At 38.8% G+C, this 22141-nt stretch overlaps 1 protein-coding gene across 1 annotated transcript; it reads left to right on the top strand.

The window, feature by feature from the left end:
- The first annotated feature begins 20187 nt into the window (after positions 1–20187).
- cox7c (cytochrome c oxidase subunit 7C) lies at positions 20188–21909 on the top strand. The gene is made up of 3 exons (XM_085368151.1): positions 20188–20347; positions 21229–21376; positions 21805–21909. The coding sequence occupies exons 1-2, from the start codon at positions 20273–20275 to the stop codon at positions 21343–21345; spliced, it is 192 nt and encodes a 63-aa protein (XP_085224277.1). The 5' UTR covers positions 20188–20272; the 3' UTR covers positions 21346–21376; positions 21805–21909.
- Positions 21910–22141: the final 232 nt, after the last annotated feature.

Raw genomic sequence — 22141 nt, 5'->3', positions numbered from 1 at the left:
ACAATTTCCAGTTATGTTTAGCAGTTTGTGCAATATTCTTCTTTGCACAATCAGCTCCAGGAACTCCAGCCAGTCAAACAACTTGATCAGCACAACTTTCAAAACAACTCCAGTAGTATTGCAAATCTGATGTTATTTGTGAAAAAATGCACTTTTTTTTTTTCAGGACCAATGGATCACTGAATGAGTGAGAAGCTGTGTTTCAGTGCATTTCTTTTTCGTTTAAACTGTATAACATTGATTTGTTATTGTTTTGTGTATACTGGGGACCTTTTTTGTCAACATGTTCTCTAAACAAAAAAAATATTTGTATAGTATATAAAAAATTACTGTTATACTGCATACTGTTTTAAAATGTCATATTAATCAGTATTAATAAAAAAGATAAACTGACTTTGTTGTACAGGTGATTTAAATTTTAGCTTACTGTAGTATCCAAAATCCCATCTGGGCAAGCACACTTGGGGCCACCATGGAAACTGAGGACAAAAGTAGCTGGGTCCCAGGTGGGTAACCCAGGTGGGCCCCAAATATCAGACCCGCTTCTACCCATCTTGGTCCCACACTTGTTTATTGGCTGGGCCTGATTTGGGGCCCATCCAGAGCCCGTCATTAACCCATCTGGGCAAACACACTTGGGGCCACCATGAAAACTGAGGACAAAAGTAGCTGGGTCCCAGGTGGGTAACCCAAGTGGGCCCCAACTATCAGACCCACTTCTACCCATCTGGGTCCCACACTTGTTTATTGGCTGGGCCTGATTTGGGGCCCATCCAGGGTCCGTCATTAACCTATGTGGGCAAACACATTTGGGGCCACCATGGAAACTGAGGACAAAATTAGCTGGACCCCAGTTGGGTTTCCCAAGTGGGCCCCAAATATTAGCCCTGATGCTCCCTATTTGGGCCCCACGTATGTGTGTTGACTGGGCAGTAGGTTGGCATTTGTGCTTTTCAGTGATTGTTTTAACAGCTGGATGACTCATTGTGAGACTGGGGAAGCAGATGGTTCTCAGGTGATGAATGATCTTGGTGATGACTTGACTTTTTTCTCTAGCTTCCTAGTAGATCAGCTTTCGTGTACCCTGTGCACTTCCAACATCTGTTCAACTGATAAGCACAAACTGCATGCTGGCCAAGAGTCCAAAAGACTTCGCTGATCTCCTCACTTTTCTGCATCACTGATAGTCTCATATTTGTGATTTTTTTTTTTTTTTTTTTTGTGTGAAAATGCCAATAGATTGCAATGAAATTTTGTACATTATATAACTAATGTATTACTGATAATCTAGGAACCCATCAACTGTTCTAATGATTCCTCTGGAAACAGCAGCCAATATTTCATGTTTGTTTACAAATGTAAATAAAATTGAAAAAGCAAAAATATGTTTAGGCAAATGGTTTAAATGTTGTAGTCAATACTGTTACTTCTACTTGTAAACAAAGACAAGCAAGAAGCACTCCAAACCTCTGCCGAGGCCCCGCACTCATTGGGCAATATTTACTTTTAAGAGAATCCTATTATATTTTGTATATATTCATTTTGTTTCTTTTCTTTAAAATGTTTGTAGTGTACTAAAAGCAAGTGCAACGTGCAGGCTTTTGATATTTGCCTTCTTGAAACCCATTTTAATACACTTAAAATAATTTTTGGTATAGACAGATCAATACTTTATTGATCCCAGAAGGGAAATTGTTGTATTATAGCAGTACATGTTGTTGTTGTTTTTTATTTATGTCAATCTAGAACATGTATAGCACTCATTTAATTGTTTAGTTAAAATCATTTAAATGTGTAGTAATAAATATCAAGTGAAAAATGTTTTGATCAGAAGCTTGTTTTGTGTTCTGATGTAGAAGCATTATTTTCTCTTTGACCTTGAGATTATTTATTGACCTTGAAGGAGAGGTCAGAGGTCACAGTTCAAGTTTAAGTTCAAGTTTGTTTTATTTATGTAGCATATTTAAATACAACAGCGAGGTAGACCAAAGTGTTGTACAGGGATAACAAAATAACCTGTACCAAATAACCTACAACTTATAATATTAATACCAAATAACTCTCATACAGTATTAAAAGCCAGTGCTCAAATGTGGTTGGATATCTTAAATTTTTCCACTGTACTTTCTATATGTTGACAGTACTTAACACGCTTGCAAGAATCACAGTTTCTAAGATATAAGGCTTTTTGTAAGTTTTTGACCAATAAATAATTAAGTTGTCCTTGAACACCTTGGTGGATGTAAAATGGATTTAAATATATTGTTAACATGAGCCCACACCACTATGGAACGCCAGGACTGCCATAATGAATTAATTAAATACACCATTAAATAATTAATTAAATGTGGCAATAATTAATTAAAATTGGAATTAATTAATTAAATAAATAGTTATGACACATGTAATTAATTAATTATTGACACATTAAATTAATTATTTATGTATTTCACATTTTAATTAATTATTGACACATTTAATTAATTAATTATTGACACATTTAATTAATTATTTATGTATTTCACATTTTAATTAATTATTGACACATTTCATTAATTATTGACACATTTAATTAATTATTTAATGATATATTTATTTATTTCATTTTGGCAGTCCTGACGCCTGGCTCTCGTCATGAAATAATTTTATCTGTCAGCCTCACCCATCAAACTCAGGGGGCGGGGTTAACGCTGCCCATGCAGCTTCTCTAACATTTGATTGGTTGCCGTGCAAAGTAAGTCAAAACAGGTCGATCCTAGAAAATCGATTGCTTGTGTAGACTTGGGGCAGCCAGTTATCCCAGAATGCAGATCAAATCACAAGCAGCAATGGTGGTGGTGTAGTTTTAAAATACCCCGTTTTTCTGTCACCAGCTACACTTTTAACAGTGTTTTAGCCGCGAATGTCGCGACGTATGTCTGGTCAGGTTGTCAACATAGAACATGCTTGCAAAAGTGCTCAGATGTTTTCAGAGATTTCACTAGCTCTGCTAACAGTTAGCATGCAGAGTGCACCGAGGGGGTTACGTTAACCGGTTTGTTTACATATTCCACTCTCCGTGTTCCACATGTTGCATTCGCAGATTCTCATTTTCACCGAACGATCGTCTCTTTCCGCCTGGTCTTGTGTCTCTGTGCTTCTGTAACATAAAGAACGAGCTGACATTTTTCTCACGAAACCAGCGATCAGCTCAACAGACCCTCAGTTTACCTGCATGCATGCATCCTCCTCATCTGTCAGCTGTTTAACACCTGCTGCTAATTCAAGAAACACGCCTACGTTACCTGGTGATAGTCACAGTTTAACTGGGCAGCCGGTGCTCGATATAACGCAATGTCAGCGCATTTTTCTGCACAAGATAAGTAAATATAGTGTTTTCCCCGAGCGCAGAGCTGCTGGAGCTTGTTTCCTTACAGAGCACTTTATAGGCGAGCAGCTTCATCAGCGGCTGATGTCCAATCACCGGCACACAGCTTTCAAACCTCAGCTGAGTTTTAGCTCTCAGTGGTTAAACGCTGGACTTCATTCACTCAGGTTCTGTCTGTCGGGTCACGTTTACTTCGCTGTTTTATTTACAACTGAGCAAATCGGTTTGGCTGAGGTTAAAGTTACGTTTCATAACTGCATAGTTTCACAGACGTTTAATGAACCACTGGCACATGTGTTAGACTGAACTATCATCTAAATATCATCTGTTTTTTAATAGTTATTCAACTGTATTCTAAGCACCAGCTGTCTGTTAGAATGTGATTTTTTTTCTCTCTCTGTTGGCAGAGGTATAAAAATGCGCAGGAAAATCTGACATGCATGGCGAACTTCACCGACGATATTTAGGGAGGAATAAACACACATCAAACATAAATGAACCATTTGTCTGTCTCCATAATTGAGAGCATTTTCTCTTCTTATGTCAACACTCTCTCTCTTTTTTTTTTCTTTTTTTTTGCTTTTTCGGTCATGTTATGTTTACCTGTCAAAGGCTTGTTACAAACTATGAAACACATTGTGCAGACTTCTGAATGTTAGAAGAAAACTAATACTGCTCATGAATGAGACTAAAGGCAGGAAGGTGTCCTTTAAAACTAAACATGTTAATAGGACCTCCCTGTTTATATCATAGTTTATGATATAGCACGTGTATTTCAGTAATAGCCTGCTGAGGCCACTATACGTGCTGGCCTCATATCAAATGTGAAGGCAGACTGAGTCTATGTTTGACGTTTTTTATATCTAATCTTCCTTTTCAAACATTTAAACAGCAGCGAGTCTGCAGCTGAGGGAATACAAATTCAAATTGTCGGAACAGGTTTGCTCGTTTCTTGGATTCATTTGGTGATTTATTAAATGTATAACTGTTATTCTAATCTGCTGCTGGGTCTCTTACACTTTTCTTTATGCTGTATATTTTCACGTCTCTGGAATAGTTGGCAGTTAGATAGTCAGCTGGGAAACTGTGTTAACTCATGGAGCTGAGGATATCGTGGATATGCTGACCTCGCTGCGTGGTGTACAGAGCGAGGTCAGCATGATTAATATTCACAATAAAAATATTAGCCGAACATCATGAAGTCTGTATGTGTTTCATAGTGTCGAACAACCTTTGTACAGTTAAAGCCAGCAGTTACTACATGACGGAAACACCAACGTTATCTCTTTTATGTGTTTATACACAGGTCACGCTGATTACTGAACAAAAACCCAAAGATCAGATGTTAAACAGATTTATTTGCTCTCTCTCCTCCTTAAACATGTTTTTAATGTTAGTTATAATTCAGAATTGGCGACTGAAACACGTAGGACACATAAGAACATCAGGAAATAAAACATCGATAAATATAACCTCAGTAAAAGAAGTCAGCGGGGGTTACTACAGCTGTGTACCGGGGCCTGCGCTTTGTCGGTGGGATTGCTTGCGAGGCGAGCGGGTCTATCCCACGCTTTGCCGTGAGACTGGGCAGACATCTCCGAAATCATCGAAGCACTTTTGCAAAGAGGCTGTATCTTGACAAACCGACCAGACACATGAAGATTAAACCACTACATTCTCGGCTAAAAAAATATTAAAACGGTATTTGGTAACACACAAACAGGGTTTTTCAAAGCTCAGTTCTGTTAGCTTCCACATGCCGGTTGTTGTGTGCTAGAAACAATGGCCACCAGGCCAAAGCAATGGTTTTGACTCGATCAGCGTTAACCCCGCCCCCTGAGTTTGATGGGTGAGGCTGACAGATAAAATTATTTCATGACGAGAGCCAGGCGTCAGGACTGCCAAAATGAAATAAATAAATATATCATTAAATAATTAATTAAATGTGTCAATAATTAATGAAATGTGTCAATAATTAATTAAAATGTGAAATACATAAATAATTAATTAAATGTGTCAATAATTAATTAATTAAATGTGTCAATAATTAATTAAAATGTGAAATACATAAATAATTAATTAAATGTGTCAATAATTAATTAATTACATGTGTCATAACTATTTATTTAATTAATTAATTCCAATTTTAATTAATTATTGCCACATTTAATTAATTATTTAATGGTGTATTTAATTAATTCATTATGGCAGTCCTGGCGTTCCATACACCACACCCCTACAAAGCTGTAACAGAATAAAGTCAAACCCTTTTGAGCCACAATGTTTGCAGACAGAAAGAACGACCCGCACACACACGCGCGCTATCAAAAACAAAAGAGGTAAAAGTATTTTTCTTCCAATCAGAGACTGTTTTGCTGGTCATAGTTTGAATTTCTTTAAAATGTTGATTCTTTTAACAGGTCAGACTTTATCATTTTTATACCATCTGCATTTTATCATTGTCACAGCGTGCATCTTAGCAGCCTTACAACTCCTACCCAGGTGTTATTATTTCCATACCTTTGCTGGAATTACAGTAGCTTATTACTTCACTCTGATGCAACCCAACAGCATACAGTACATCACCGAATGGAAAATGCTAACAAACCTGTTAAACACTCTGATACATGCATGTGCAGGTACACACACAGTCCTCATTCTATCAAGTCTCCTCCCCAAAGCCAAAGGCTGCCAGAGAAACAGAAGACACACGTGGAGCCCTTGAGCTGCGAGGGCCCTGGGCCAAAAAGCAACTTAAATCAATTCTGTTTGATTAGGTGCCACGGCATACACTACATCATTATAATTCCATTAACGCAGGGATGGATTTTCAATGAATGTAACTGCAGGCAAATAGTTGGGCATAATTGTGTGAAATGAAATACAGCATAGGTTTGGAATATGGGTGTGAATTTCTTTCTTTTCTCCCATTTCTCCTCCCTGTTACCAGATAAGGACTTTGCCTCATCCTAATGCTGTGGTCTTGATCTGTTTCTTTTTGCAAAGCTGCTTCTGCCCCACAGCATGTTTCAAATCTTTTAGAAGGCTTAGTCTAAATTATTTCACACTTTATTATATCAGCTTTGGCTCACTGGGTCGGGGTAAGACCACCATGCAATTGCCTGAATACTGATAAATAAATACTGTATATATGCCATTGGTTACAGCATGGAGAGGTTAAGCATGTGAATAAGGTCTATTGTTGTTTTTCTACTTTTGCTTTTTGAATAGTATTAGACACATTACAGCAGCAGACTCAAAGCCAGGATTTTGATAGAGGGCCGGACAGACTCGTAATGTGATTACGCATGTCATCCATGAGGGCAAGTGGCTGGTGCTTAAAAAGCATCAGAGCATGAGCAGAGCAGTGGTAAAGCCAGCCAGATTTACAGCATATTTACTGCAATTTTATGCCCAACTAATCAACCTTTTCTGAGCATATATATGAGCTATACATTAGGCAGAAATATTTGGACTTGTCCAAGGATTTTATCTCATGTTATGGAAAGTGTTTCTGTGGCTGCTGAAATAGCTCCCACTTCTTAGATAGGTTTTTTTTTTTTCTTATTTATCTTTAATGCCTAGTCTGGCAGATGAACTCGGACTTGAACCTCCCCGGTTCTTGAGCAGAAAATGTTTGCACAAAATTTCAGCTTTTCTTCTGTATAATTTCTTTCTTCTTCTTTTTTTCAATCACTGATCACAGTCAGCTCAGAGTAAACCGGTCCTTAAGCTGCTGCAGAGTTCGTGTTGGACACGGTGCATCTTTAACACAGTGCGAGCTGGAAGGACTCATCAAATATTTGTGTCTTTCCCAGTCAAGCAACACAGTGCTTACACTGGCTGGATGACTCAGTGCCCCCATGTGCCCTCTTGGAAAGTTCCCCTGCATAGAATGGATGCTGCAGACATCCGCAGTGACAGAAAGTCACTGATGAAGGTCAACAATCCATCAGGCCCTAAGGAGGAAAAAACTCTGAGCCACTGAGTGAACATTTAAAATGCTGAATGTATGCAGCAGATTAACATAAATAGCAGAGTAAATGCTGACCAAATGTTTTCTTTGTAAGGTCAGCGTTTCTAGTTATATATCACAAATATGGTATAAGCTATAACACTAGCACCATCCTGATATAACAGCTTGAACCAAAACACTGTCATTCCCAAGCTGACTTAACTGTGCAAGTAAGTAAACAGTAATCAATAATAACTGTGCCGCTGGATAAAATGTGAAAGTGCTATGAAGCAAATTCTTCTTCAGCATGAGATGTCAGGACACATCTGTCAAATATTTCCAGCTGATCATTTTTGCCTCGAAAGCTATTTACACACCTCCACTTTCAGGTTTTCACTAGGGTAAACTGTTATACAAATACTCATACAAATCCTATAAATCCACGTGTATGCCCATCCATATCATTCATTACAATATTACAGTAACAGAGGAGCAAAACTACTGTAGTTACTCTGTGGTTCAATATTTTGCAGTGAGCCACCAGCGCTTGCCAATGAGGCAATGGAGCAACAACTGTGCCAGTTTGTGTTGAGCAAGGGGAAATCAAGGGGAGATTTATGAGCATAATAATGAATCCTATGCCCGCTTTAATTACAACGATCCTGGACTCTTTGAAGTATGCTGTTGCAGCTGGAAACCGTTTGCCTTGTGTCTGAGTCCTTTACACTGAACAGATAAACACGGATCAAGTATTAAATTTGCATGTTAGTTAGAATTTTTAAATTATTTCCTCATATTTGTCAGCATCAGTGTTAACAAATTACAGGAAGGGGAGCTTAATTTGCCAGCTCTGTTTACACGTGTAATGCTGAGAATATTTAGGATTCACTCAGACTTTCATTGTCTGTTAGTGAAATCGAAACTGAACAGGGAGCTTAACTAGGTTTGTGAGGTACAGTAAGCCATTAGCAGCTCATGAGTCACGGTGCAGATGAGTGAATTTTGAATGTCAACCAACCACCATTCGGAGGGCAAAGATGAGCCCTGCGCAGATGCTTTTCACCCACGTTGTCTCTGATGCACCTGTCCCCACCGTATGTCAAGCACTCCAATCACCGCAAACCAACCTAAACAAGGCAAATCGATCAAAATCTGTGCCAAAGGAGGTGTGTGACAGTTCCACCTGTGTTTCACCAGGATTCACTTCCCTTTCTCTTGCCCCAGATAAAGAGTCTGATCTCTGGCAGAATAAAAACGATCTGTCAGCTCCTGGCAGGCTCGGGCTCTAATCAGACTCCCGCAACACCCACCTTCTCTCCCCAGGTGATGGTGATAGCAGGGTGGATGGAAGGGAGTTCCAGTTGATAACAGTTTTTATGATTCTACATTTACATATTTTCACTTTAAGCTTTCCTTTTGGATTGATAAACATTATAAATGACAAAAAAAATGGAAACCAAACAGACATTTTTCATTTTTACATGTTTTGTAATATTCAAATACTAGTGTTTGTTGAAACCGCAGTTTATCTTTTAATGTTAATGTTAAATCTTTCTCTGTCCAGGGATTCATTTTTATTCATTCCTTTACATCATTATACTGTGTGTGAGCCTTTACATACTCGGGGAAGTTAACCAACCTCAAAGGAGTAACATGAATAAACCTGCAAAAAGTGTGGTTCCAGCTCCCCATAAGAAAGTGGAACAAGTGTATGAAAAAAAAAAAACAGTAGCTTTTTTGCTAGGTTATAAACCATGCACATGAGAAATCATCTGCAAAAGTTCAAAGAGGAAGAAAAAGCAGTGAGACTTTGACTGTGACGGAAGCGTCATTTTGAAAAGGCAAAAATAATCCAACAACTTAGAATTAAAATTATTCACTCGCTAAAGTAAGGATGTGTTATTTTCACATGTTTCTGAAGTGGTTTTTTTCAGATCCTGTATCAGTGTTTAATTTCTCTAATTTCTCCATTAGATGAACCGGCTAGGGTTTTGTGCCAGGATTTATTGCTGGTGCCGAAGCTCATTTGACAGATTGACAACTTGTTATTGTGTTTTATTAATATGCTTCTTTTGTATGCAAAGACTTTTTATGCAAATTGATTCAAGACTGCAGGTTTTAACGTAAAAAAAAGTCCAGCGTGTTTGTGTTTGCATGACAAAGTGTACGAGTGTGTAGACAGATAGGACTGATAGTCTTTCATGATCAACTTATTGGCTGTTTACTGACAATACAGAAAGTCAAGGTTTCAGCCAGCACCCCAAAGAGCAACCATTTTTCCCATTTCATACACATATATTTCATTTTTTCGCCAGGAAGATTGTGTTGTTGTGGAACAAGGTCAGAGCCCCAGAATACTGCAGGGGGAAACATGTTAAGTGAGCTGAGAGGAGCCAGAGTGAGCTTGATGGATGCTTGGCAGGTTTAGAGTGGAGCGCCTTAAGACCTCTTTCTCTCTCTCTCTCACACACACACACACACTCCTTCCACTGACTGGAGTCTACTGCTCTTTTCATTGGGTGGCAAAGGTTTGCATAGCCTGGCTCGTGGAATCAATCAGGAATACTCATGTGAAATTAGTGAAACTGCAGGGGATGACTTATTTTTTTCCTTAATGGCTTTAATCTGGGATAAATGCACTGTTAGATCTTTCTTGCCTTGTTTAATGCTGTTGAAATAGAGAGGAAGCCCCATTCCTGCAACTGAGCAACACTGGCCTCTATTGGCAGCCAGAGAAACAGGACTTAACATGAGGAACAGCAGGTGAAAAACATAACTACATTATTAAATATAACAAATCTTTCTCTGTCTACCACTCTTTTTATCCGTCTGTATGTGTGTTTAGGATGTATTTGTGTGTTGTTTTCTTTCTTTGTTTGTGAACATGTCAGTGCAGCGCATTGCAGGCACACGTCTGTTCTCTTTGTGGCTGCGTTTGTTAATGTCACTCAAGACAGGCAAATTGAACGTGCCATTGTTAGTGCCGGAGGGCAACAGGAGTGCATTTGACAGCTTGACAGCTCTCATTAGCGTATTAGACACAAACAGTGGCACAGATGCTCCCGGTCAGTCCTTGGTCAGCCTGGAGCTTTGCTTAACGGACCACTGACAGGTGGCTTTGTGGCACTCTGTCTCGTGGTTGACAGGGTGGCAAAGCAGAAGCTCATCTTCAATAGACTGCTGGGATTGCCAAGGACGGTGGATATTTCACAAGCATGAATAGTGTAAGACTATAATTAAATGAATTGTGAAGGATTTGCGAACATGTAAACACTGAAGCCCAAGTGAAGGAGAACCAAAGAAATGGAAAAACACATTAGCATCTATGACTGTTTCTATGACTGTAGCGCTTGCAAGAAAAAGGGTACCTGAAAGAAAAACGAATGCTTGCTTATTGCTTGTTATTTGTATTATAAAGGATTTTCAAAGGCAATCATAATGGGAAGCTCATATATGCAACCTTGAACTGCATTTGGTCATACAGCCTTTAAAGCAAGCTCTCTCAATGCTCTGGTCCAGTGGTTTGGTTTGGAATGAAATCTTCCCCTTTTTTTCTTTTTTTTCTTCTTTTCTGTAGCTGTTTTCATTTGTTATGGCACGAAGCTCAAAAGTTCACTTCTTACATTCACTCCTCACCAGCTGAAAAAGAATTTTTTTTTTTTTTGCCAGAGGCACGAAACTTCTGTTAAACAGAATGAAAGTTAAATGATTTTTCCAATACACCTTTTGAAGTTTGTACAATACCTCGAGGGTAAAATAGAGTGAGGCACACTAGTAATACAGTCAGTAATAATCCTGTGCAGGCAAACAGTTGGAAAGAAAAGGGGAAATGGACAAAATGTAATAAGTGAATACAGCTAAACATTGTGAATAAGTGACCTTGTCAGGATTTTTTCCCACTTTGCTTTGTTTGGAATTCAAGAGAATAATTCTTTATATTACTGTGAAAGCACACATTTATTCTAAAAATAATGCAATGTTAAGGACAAATAATATAAAAGGAAGACACATTTTTGAAAAAAGGCTGGTAGTTTGTTCTTAATGTTCCAAATGAAGGAGCTTTTTAAAAAATGTAATAAATATTCATTCTTAGAGTTTTATAGACATTTTTCAGGAATAAATAACCAACAACTGATGGCTGATGGATGTGTAATTAAATAAAATCAATCAATCAAGAAAGGACTGCATTCTGGCTGTTGCGGCTCCACCAGCCATCTTTCAGTGTGAGCAATTCTTTAGATTAGTTAGGAACATTTAACATATGTAGATAATAACAGGGCATGTGGTTTTTGTATTACTATGCATTCCTATATTACATATGTTTTCTAATATGGGCGCACATTTTTAGTAAATGGTTGTGTGCTTAGTATTATTATTTATGCAGGAATTACCCCTTTTTTGTTAGTGGTAACCTTAAAACAATTAACGGAAAACCTTGGAAACACATCACACCTCAGAGGAATGAAAGGATGCCACATTTTTTGATGGGAAATAAAATGATCAACCTACAGAGGGCTTAATTCAAAGACATCCTGAAAATTAAAGTGAAAAAATGATGCCTCAGGCTAGTCTATTTTGCTGAAATTTCATTGCATTAGCTCCAAAAGATACTCAGTGGTTTGAATGACTCCTACATGCTGTATGAATGCCTCCCAGATCTGGGCTAGGGAATCACTGAGCTCCCGGACAGTCTGAGGTGCAACCTGATGATGTTGGATGGACCGACACATAATGTCCCAGAGATAATCTATTGGATTTCGGTCAGGCGAGTGTGGGGGCCAGTTCCAGGAACTGCCCTGTGTCCCTCCATGGATATGCCTCCACAGACCATCACTCACCCTGATCTAGGCCTGTGAGAAGCACAGGGTGCCAGTGGTGGCCCTGCTAATCCTGGCATTCTATGGCAAATCCCAATCCCAATCACCTGTGTGGCCTGCTCGAGGTCATTTTGTACCTCTGGCAGTGCTCATCCTGTTCTTCCTTGCACAAAGGAGCAGCTCCTGCTAAGGGGTTATGGACCTTCTTATCCAGCTCTCCACAAGTAGCTGCAGGAATATGCTTGTGCACTTTAGACTGTGCTGGGAGACACAGCACAGTCTAAAGTCTAAATCTTCTGACAACAGCACACATTGATTTGCCATCCTGAAGGAGAACTACTGTACTTGTGCAATGTCTGTAGGACCAAGTATCACCACATGCTATCACTAGTGGCACTGACCCTAGCCAAATGCAACACTAGTGAAAAAACAGGCAGAAAAGATGAGGGAAAAGTGTCAGTGGCTCCCTCCTATAAAACCATTCCTATTTTGAGGGTTGCTTCATTGTTGTTCCTCTGTTGTTAATTTTGTTAAAACCAAAGCAGGTCAGACTGATTAGCACCCTCTTCTACTCAGATGTTTGACTGACACTATGCTACACTCTCAGTGATTTTTTTTCCCTTTTTGTGGAACTGGAGTGCAAACATGATATACATGATTTAGAGGAACAGCAGTGTTGCATGAACATAAATCTAAGTAAGGATGCTTGTTATTTAAAAAGGTCTGAATATACAGGGGGCACAGGTTGCTCATCCCAAGAGGTTTAGGTCAGCTGTGCAGTTTCCTCTAAATCCACTTTAAAGATTCATGACAAATCATGCTTTTATGTGCATGCTATAAACTCCCATACAGTAGTGAGCTAGCTGGAGGCAATGTGAGCTTCTGTGTACATCTGTGCGCTTTGCAGCCTGCGTGGATGAGTGTGCCTGTGCATTTCCTGTAAACATGCAGGATTCCCACCTACACTTTTGACTGAAATCCCAGGACTCCCTGAAACCCCAAAACAGACGAAGCGAGGCATAAATTTAGGAAAATAAACAGCAGAGCAAATGAAATGAAGGGAGGTTGCACAGTTGTGTGCAATCCGTCATTCCTTTCAGACCCTGGAACAGCAGATGAAGCCATCTAGATCAAACTGAGACAGATTAACACCTGATAAAGTCCCCTTTCATCACTGCACATGAAGCCAGAAATAAATTGTACTTCAGTCCAAATAAGAATTGAACCTTCGCTTTCCACAAAGCGCTATGATTGTGCAAATCAGCTCTTGTCAGCTGCATCCATTACCTCTCCACCCCTTTGTGGAACATTATTGCAAATCTAGACAAGGAGAGAGATGCTGTTTACCCTGGCAGCTAGCCTGCTATTCATCATATATTGTAGCAGATTGGTTAATAACTGCAAAAAGCATTTACTTATAGAAATAAACTGAAGTTGTCTGACGTGCTGATATACAGTATATTCCACACTGGCTGTAATAACTCTGTAAATCAAGCTTGTGATAATGTTACCATGTACTGTAATTAGTCACATGGCCTACTATATTAACATGCAAAGTCATGCACACATTTGATGAAAGGTTTGTTTACTGATATGACTAAGCCCCAGTTTCACGGGATAGTAATTGGCCGACTTAAATGAGATTGTGAGTTATTATTTAAGATGCCGGCTTTGAGTATTTGTGTAAACAGTATGTTTGAGCTGCTCTTTTTCACACTAAGGATCTCACATGGCTATTGACAGAGCACTCTGGGTAAAAAACAGCTTTGCTTATAAGCTAGGGGAAAGTCAATAGCAAGAAATTAAGACAGTCAACAAAAACAACAAACACTGGACCGCCGGGATGGATGAACCTGAGAACACGAGGCAGGGATGGATTTCGGGACTGTGCACCTAACCTTATACAACAAGTAGACAATGTAATAACATCAATATTTATAGCCGGGTGTGATGACATTGTTTGTGATGTGCACCCGGCCCCCGGGATGATTCCCAGTCCTTTATTGCTTTGCAACAGATTGTGCTGACAATGAGAGGGCAGACACGTGACAGCAGGCCAGGTGATGACCCTGCACTGATGGATGTGGCAGCCATGACGATGGGAACCAGCTTGCCGTGACATCCAGCATCATAGCAGACAATGTCAGAGCTATCCTAAGACTTGTCAAGAGAACAGCATTTTATTAGCTGTCAACACGGGAATGAAACATTTACTTTGGTCTGAAACATGATCTACTGAGGGTGACACATTACAGGCATCACACACAATAGTAGTTACACCGGTACATCAGGCCAGGGGTACATTTTGGAGGAAACTCCATCTTAGTCCTGTTTATTAAATACTAAGGTTTACAGTGAAAATTAGACATTTATTAACAAGTAAAGCACTACTTCAGTCACTTATTTAAAAGGTCAAAACAGCAATTTTGAAAGTTTTCCCAAGGTGGTCTTCAAATAAGTAAGCGAACTCAAAAGATTTAATTTTGCAAGACACTATTGTCAGATTCCCCACGTTGAATGATTAATTCTTCCTGCTCATTCATAACAGAGAACATTGGTCTCCTCTTTCTGTAATAAATTTCTGTCTGCATTCAGAAATTGTTTTCAGGCAGTCAGATGTGGAAAATATTAAATTGGTTCATACATAGAATTCGTCTAAATTGTCTTTCTTTCATTGTGTGAAAAATGGATGAAAAGAAACTTTCTTTATTTTTCTTTCAATGTCTTAGAAAGTCCATCTGTAAACCAGTCTCGCCATCTTCACCCATCTCAGCATTGCCTTTGGAACTGATTTGAATGAATAGGCTGTATTTTTAATTAAAAACCTTAATGTTTTAAATCGGCACTCAGTTCTGAAAATGATAATAATAAAAAAAAGGCTGGTGAGCCACAGTTTAATCCAAACACTTCCTACACCAGACAATTACAGTGGTTATCTAACGGAATTTTACTTGACATGCACCCTTTGCATAGCAAGTTTAAATTTATTCCTTTTGAACAAAGGTTTATAGTCTCAAACTGCAGAAGAAGGTAGAAAAATAGTTCAGGCAGCTTTTCTGTCCCACAAGTAGGTTTTACAGGAGCTGCTTCCCAGCCTCTAGACAGTATAAAGCTAATATAAAAGGTAATTTGGCAGCTGAAATTAACAGTATCACCAGAAGGACATTATCAAATGAAGAATTAAAAGTGACAGCAGACACCACCTTCCACCACCTCCCACCACTCCACCGTAGTCCTTTACTGTGTGCTTTACCACATTACATTGTGTTATACTATACTAAACCAGTTTAGACGCCACTATTTTCATACAACCATTAGTAACAGAAATTTGAGTTAGTTAAATCTGTTTTTTAAAGACATTTAAAATCTCGAAATAGCCAAATAACCTAAGCAACTCATCCTGTGCAGAGCCATTGACTGATTTGAAATTTTTAAAAAATACATTACAGGCTTTGAATTTCCATTTTATCAAATGCTCCATCTCTGAGAGTGACGTTACCACACATTAAACAACTTTTTCCCCCTTGAAAATACAACCATTGTACCTTTAGCTGGCAGATTGCAATCCAGACTCCACGAAAACAGTTGTGTGTTTGATGATGTTTGTTGAGTTGTTTGAAATGCTGCATTTTAAATTATCTTCCTTTAAAAAAAGAGAAAGGATCTCTATTTATGTTTGCTCCACTTCAGTAGAAAAGCTTATGAAAAGAACCACGGCAACAACTTTATTGATATGCCCATGCACGAATGACAAGAATGATGGTACGTGTGCGGGCTGACAGAAGAGATGGCAATAATTTCTTGAAATGTTGACCAAATATTTCCACTGCATCAGATAGAAGCAATGACACGCTATAGAACAAACACACAAGAAAAGTGGGTATTTCTTGTACATAAACTAAATCAGTTATAAGGTTTTTTTTCTTGGTGTTGGTTTGTGTGGCTACATTTGGGCTTCTTGGTCAGAACGTCAGAGACACTGTGCTGTGCTGGCCCAAGTAAAATTATTCCAGTGGCAACTCCTAAAGTGTGTGCGTTGAGTGATGTAAACAAAGCAGATCAGTTAAAAATGTTTGGATAATAACATTTGTTGTAAATCTATTGCGAAGTTGGCAAAAAGGTTTGTAAAACCTTGCTACAGTATAAAGTGTGTGAAACACGATACTTGATCTTGGTTTAGTCCATCTCCTAACAATTAACTGCAAGCATTCAAAACCGAAGACTGGTCTGCTTCATTGTTGATTTGTCCTCTCTGAGCAAATGTCAGGCATAGTGTTGGAGCTCACCGCTCCAGGATTACAGACAACTTGACATTAACCAAACAACTGCAAATAATCTTTTAAATCTTACTTTATTGACCCTTTTCTTTTGTTTAAAAATTTCAGGATGTGTGGTTCAGCCCTTGCAGAACTCGTAGGCCAGCAACTGGATTTCAGGAGGAGTGTCTACGCAATGTCAGGAAAAGGCTTCGTTCTATCAGGAAGAAGAATTCAGAACCAAAGGAACCCCAAGAAAATGTTCATCTTGCCTGGTACTAGAAGATAGATTTGTTTCTGCTTTTTGCAGCAATCTAAGGTCTGTTGATGGCTGCTTCGAAGGACTTTTTGGTTTTGATACAGATTACCCAAAGTCATGCGTCCAGGTTTGGGAATTCCTTCACACTGTCATCTATCCCAGGAATAGATGAATCCCAGGACATGAATCAAATATGGTCAAATGAATGAGGGCTCATTTAGCTATGATGGAAGCATAAAATGTTGCTCATAAAGGTGCATGAAATGATCTGACAGGGAGATTCCCTCTTGCTACTGAAAAAAACATGAATTCATCAGTTTTTTAAAGTTAAAAGTTTTTACATGTAATTTGCTCTAACAACAGAGAGGGCTTTACATAGCATGTCTTCATGTGTATTAACATGTACATGTGCTGAAACCAAAGACTGATTTGAAGTAATGTATATAATATAATGAATTACATACTTTTTTTATTTGCATTTTACTTTCATTGATATATTTTGTATGAATTTTGCTGTGTATGTTCTATGTATCGTATGGCAATAAAAATAATTTTTGAGAAAATCTGTTTTGAATCTAGTTTTTACATGCTGAATTTTATAGTAAGTAGAAATCTTAACCCAAGCGTTAATGGTAATATAACCCTTGTGATGGCTTCTGAGTTTCAATTTTTGGCAACCTCAACTTTAAACATCGGTCAATTTAACCTAATTTTTATTAACCTCAACTTTAGGCATTGGTCAGTTTAACCCAATTTTTGGTAACCTCAACTTTAAACGTTGGTCAGATTAACCCAATTTTTAGATAGTTATCCTAACCCAGTGTGCTGGGTCAAACCAGTAACCCAACCCTGTTAAGTTCAAACAACCCAGCATTGGTTTACAAATTGGGTCATTTTTAAACGAGCATTTTTTTAGGGTGTATAATGTCACTTATCCTAGAATCTGACTTTGTTTATATTAATTTTATCTTCTTTTTTTTTTTTTAAATAACGCAAATATATTTTTATGTTGGTATATGTAAACAGTGTGATAATAATAACTTCAGCAAGTAAAAATTGATTTTACTTTTTAACTCACTAGGAAAAAACAATTTGTAGTGTTTAAATTGTGCTGATAACAATGAATAATGGATTTTTGAAAAAGTTCATATTTTTTCCATTTACGGTTATAATTTCTTTTCTTTCCTATATTTGAAAAACAAAATAACATCAGCTCCCCCATGTTCCAATTTTCCTTGCTTTCTAAGTTAATATTAATAATATGTATTTGAAAAAAAGACTACACAACGATTTGTACGATGCCATTAGAGTGTGAACTGATTCGCAACATTTCTCTGTGTGAGAAGAAACAGGAGAAGCACTGCCAGAGTCTGACAAAATGACCCCAAGAGGGCGGGTCGTCCGTTTGTTTGTGACTAAACTGTGAGAAACATACTGCATAAGAGCGGCATGAGGGCCCAAAGGCCTTTAGTGCAACCTGTGCCCACAGCCCAAGATTGTGCGGTTTGTCTGACATTTGTCAGAGACCACCAGAACCGACAGATATAAAAGTGTATGAAGAAACTGTGGTGAACACACAGGTATGATCTGGGGAGGCATAGCCTTTACGCATACCCATTACACAGACTTCCACATCTTAGCTAAAGATACCCTGACTAGTGTTATTTATGGGGATAAAATCCTCAGAATCCCAGTACAAACATGTGCTGGTGCAGTGTCTTGGTGCAGGACAATTCCTGAACTCATGTGAACACAGTATTTAGGCAGTTTCTGGATGTCAAAGGCACTGACTGGCCCTCGGGCTTAGCCAGCCTGAATCCAACTGCGAACCTCAGGGGAGTATATCACTTTATCGACATCATCAAATAACGCTGAGGACTGTCAAGGACCCAAATGTGGGATTAGATCCTCCATGACACATCCGCTGTCTCATCAGGATGCATGCCCAGATGTTATCTCACGCTTTTTGCATGTCCAGATGTTATCTCGTGCTTTTTTGCTGAAGTTCTTGTCACGAGAACTCCAGCAAAAAGCAAAACTAGAAAAAAAATTATTCAGGAGGGATAAGAAGAGAGCAATGGTCTGTGGACACCACCTGCAAAACCATCCCCTTTTTGGAGGTTGAGTTATAGTTGCCTATCCAGTGCACCTGTTGTCACTGATTTATGCTTCCTAAGTAGACAGACTGAGATCCCTGAAGTTTACTAAGTAGCTTGGTTAAATAATTAGAAAAGCTAAATTAAGAGCACATTTAAGGAATGAAAGAAACACTGAAAGAACACTCATGCTTAATTGTTGAGTTGAATGAAAATGACCGCGGTATTTTGAGGACACGACGAACACGGTGTGTGTGTGTGTGTGTGTGTGTGTGTGTGTGTGTGTGTGTGTGTGTGTGTGTCCCTGCTACCAACTGCCATGCTTTTGCTTTAATGAGGAACAGAACTACAAAGGTAGCCAACTAAGCCCTTCTTTACATATAATGTGTACTTTTTTGCCCAACAAGGACTGTGCATATCAGAGCGAAAATGTGTGTAACCTCTCTATGCAGCAGTGAGAGTTTGGGTTTTCAAATTTTATTTAATGCATCAGAACAATACAGGACAAATAAAAGAGTAGCAAATGGCAAATAAGTGAAGGTACTGCAGGCAAGCAAACACATAACAGATAACCTAGTGTGGAGATTGCAATATGTGTTAGCTCAGGTTTCTGCACTTTGATAACTTTCATATGACACTGAAACCTGTGAAACTGATATTCATTTTCCAAATTAACAGCCGTCATAAATTAATGAATTAAACATCCTTCAAAATGCAGAACCCAGTTTGTAGTATTAATCAGTGAAAAGGTTGCAGCAATAGTGCATAGGGATGGCTGAACCATCTGCTCTCAGTAAGACTGCTCCTTCTCTATCTCTCTCTGTCTCAGTATTTCCTTAGCAATGATATGTTTGTGACAAATGCTGAAAAATGAAGATAGCTTATCAACCAATACTTTTTTACTCCAATGAAGCCCGCAAGGACACGCACTGAAACACTGAAGTTAATTTAATCCCCAGATCACTATCTCTCCATACTTTCAAATAAAGAAAGTGACATCTGCTGCCTTACCTACACATGGATTATTTTTAATAACTGACTCTGAAACAGTGTCAATCACACGTGCTAAACGACGTGAGCAGCATAACCACCCTTACCCATTATATCTCCACTTTAGTTAACTTTAGTATGCCGTTCTGAGAGGAATGGGTTCCTTCACATTTGAAATCCCATGATAACTGAAAAACCGCAAATCGATGTCGTTGTCTGTCTGTGGATGAGACAGCATAGTGTGAAACGTTTTTCTCCCTGTGATGAAAGATCCCAAAGGCAAATATAGCCTAAACAACTTTTTTTTATATTTTTCTTGCTTGCTTGCTTTTTATACCTAATGGATTATAATCATTATGGGAAAAAACAAAAAACAAAAAAAAACCTGTAGTCGCTTCGGATACAATTGAACTACATTTCCCATACACATTAGTCTTTTCCCACTATTCTTTGCGTCGCTCCACGGCTCACCGCTAAAACAAGAAGGTCGCACTCTTTAATAGTGTACTGGATCAGAGGAGAGACTTCCACAATGCTCGGACAAGCTGTGAGGCGATTCGCAACGTCTGCTGTTCGTTCTTCACACTATGCTGAAGGACCAGGAAAGGTGAGACCACTTCCTGACAGCAGCAGTTTTACCATAATGGTGGTATTTTGTGATGAGGCCTTGTGTGTACGTACAGCCTTGACGTTAGCTAGCGGTACATGGAGGTCATGCCTGTCAGTTGACAAGAGCGTGATTGTATATCGAGCCAAAATAGCCGGGCTTTGGTTATTTTATATTCTACATCTACGTTTCCTCCAGTTTCTGGTAACATATTATATAAACTTGTGGCAGCAAAGACAGAATTGATGACAGGGACTACGAACTTTTGGCTAGCATTAGCCATGCTAGTCGGTTTGTGGCGACACCGGTAAAGGCTTTTAGCTTGCTATGTAACCTGCCTACTTTGGAAAATTTGCTTAACTTTGAAACCAATCTGAAATGTATATTGAGAGGCTTAAAAGTCTCGTAAACACTAAATTGCGGATCTATTCGCATAGCAGGAATCTTAATTCCTGTACAAGCTGTGCTTCCGCCTCCTGCTAAGGTCAGAGCAGTGAGGGAGGAAGAGAGGTGCGCTTAACTAAGAGTTCACCCTCTATACTAGTAAGCATCTATCAAAATTTCTGGTGATTTAAAAAGTGCAAATGACCAAAAAATTCCAGTTTTACAAGTGTACATGTACATATTTATTGTAAGGAATATATATTGTAATGCATGTTAGTCTTGGCTATTAAAGAAAACATTGCATTTTTTATTTACACACAGACTTATTACAGATCAGGGCCGACTGTAGCTTCTTTCTGATATTAAGGTGCACTATGGCGCTCTATTTGTCTTGTCTATAATTCTGATCATTCACAGGTGTAGTAATTGTGGTTCAGTGAACTATGTTCCATTTTCTAAGCAGTTGCCTACATTGTAATGGTCTTGTCTTTTTACAGAACCTGCCATTTTCTGTGGACAACAAGTGGCGCCTGCTGGGCATGATGGTGCTTTTCTTCGGCAGTGGCTTTGCATTCCCCTTTATTGTCGTCAGACATCAGATCCTGAAGAAGTAAAATGGCCCAGTGTTGTAATTCAGCCTTCAAGGTAATTACACCTGCCGTTTTTATCAAGCCCCATCTGCTTTTCGTTAAAATGTCAGGATGATGGGTGGCAGTTTCCTCGATATCGGTTTGTATAGTGACCTCAGATGATCGCAGTCCTTCACTGCACCTCTTTAGCCTTTTTCTGCTGTGGCATATCTTAAATAAATTACCTGTATGTCTGAGAGTGACAGTAACAAATGTCATGTGGGTTCATATTGCTGCTATGTTGTGCAGATAAGCTCGCACTTCAGCGAGTTAATGTGACAGTTTATTGCAGACATCGATTTGTATCAGGTGGGAGCGGGTTAGAATTGTTGTTGTCACATTTTCTCGTCACTGGTGTTTACTCAGAAATTGCTTTTCTGACAACCTGGCATATGCAAGTCATCTTATCGCTTACTTCCCCCATTTTCTTGTTCTTTCCCGTAGGTTGGCAGCTGGAACATATTTATCCATCAGAGTTCTATCGACGCTGAAGAATGGGAATCACCTAATTTTCTTTGTAAATAAAGTCTCCTAAAATGAGAATATCCTTGTCCATGTTTCTTGCACAGCTTCCATACATGTATGCGCATTGTTTAAAAGAGTCAACAGTGATTCCAGTTGGCTAATAAATTATGAAACTTACTAAACGGGTTATTTCCTGGCAATAATGGGCTTCCACTGAAAAACCAGGGGCTGTTTTTGGCTATATTTGGTGTTTAACCTGCAGCATTAAATGTGATTTTTAGTTGTGTACTGTTGTTCACAGCCAGATTAAAGTTCT

This window comes from Diplotaxodon limnothrissa, linkage group LG12, assembly GCF_057381915.1.
Source record: "Diplotaxodon limnothrissa isolate DT_005_m linkage group LG12, D_limnothrissa_male_GT1.1, whole genome shotgun sequence".
Taxonomy (NCBI): Eukaryota; Metazoa; Chordata; class Actinopteri; order Cichliformes; family Cichlidae; genus Diplotaxodon; species Diplotaxodon limnothrissa.
The sequence above is the reverse complement of the archived record's forward strand: the minus strand, read 5'-3'. Positions and strand labels throughout refer to the sequence as shown.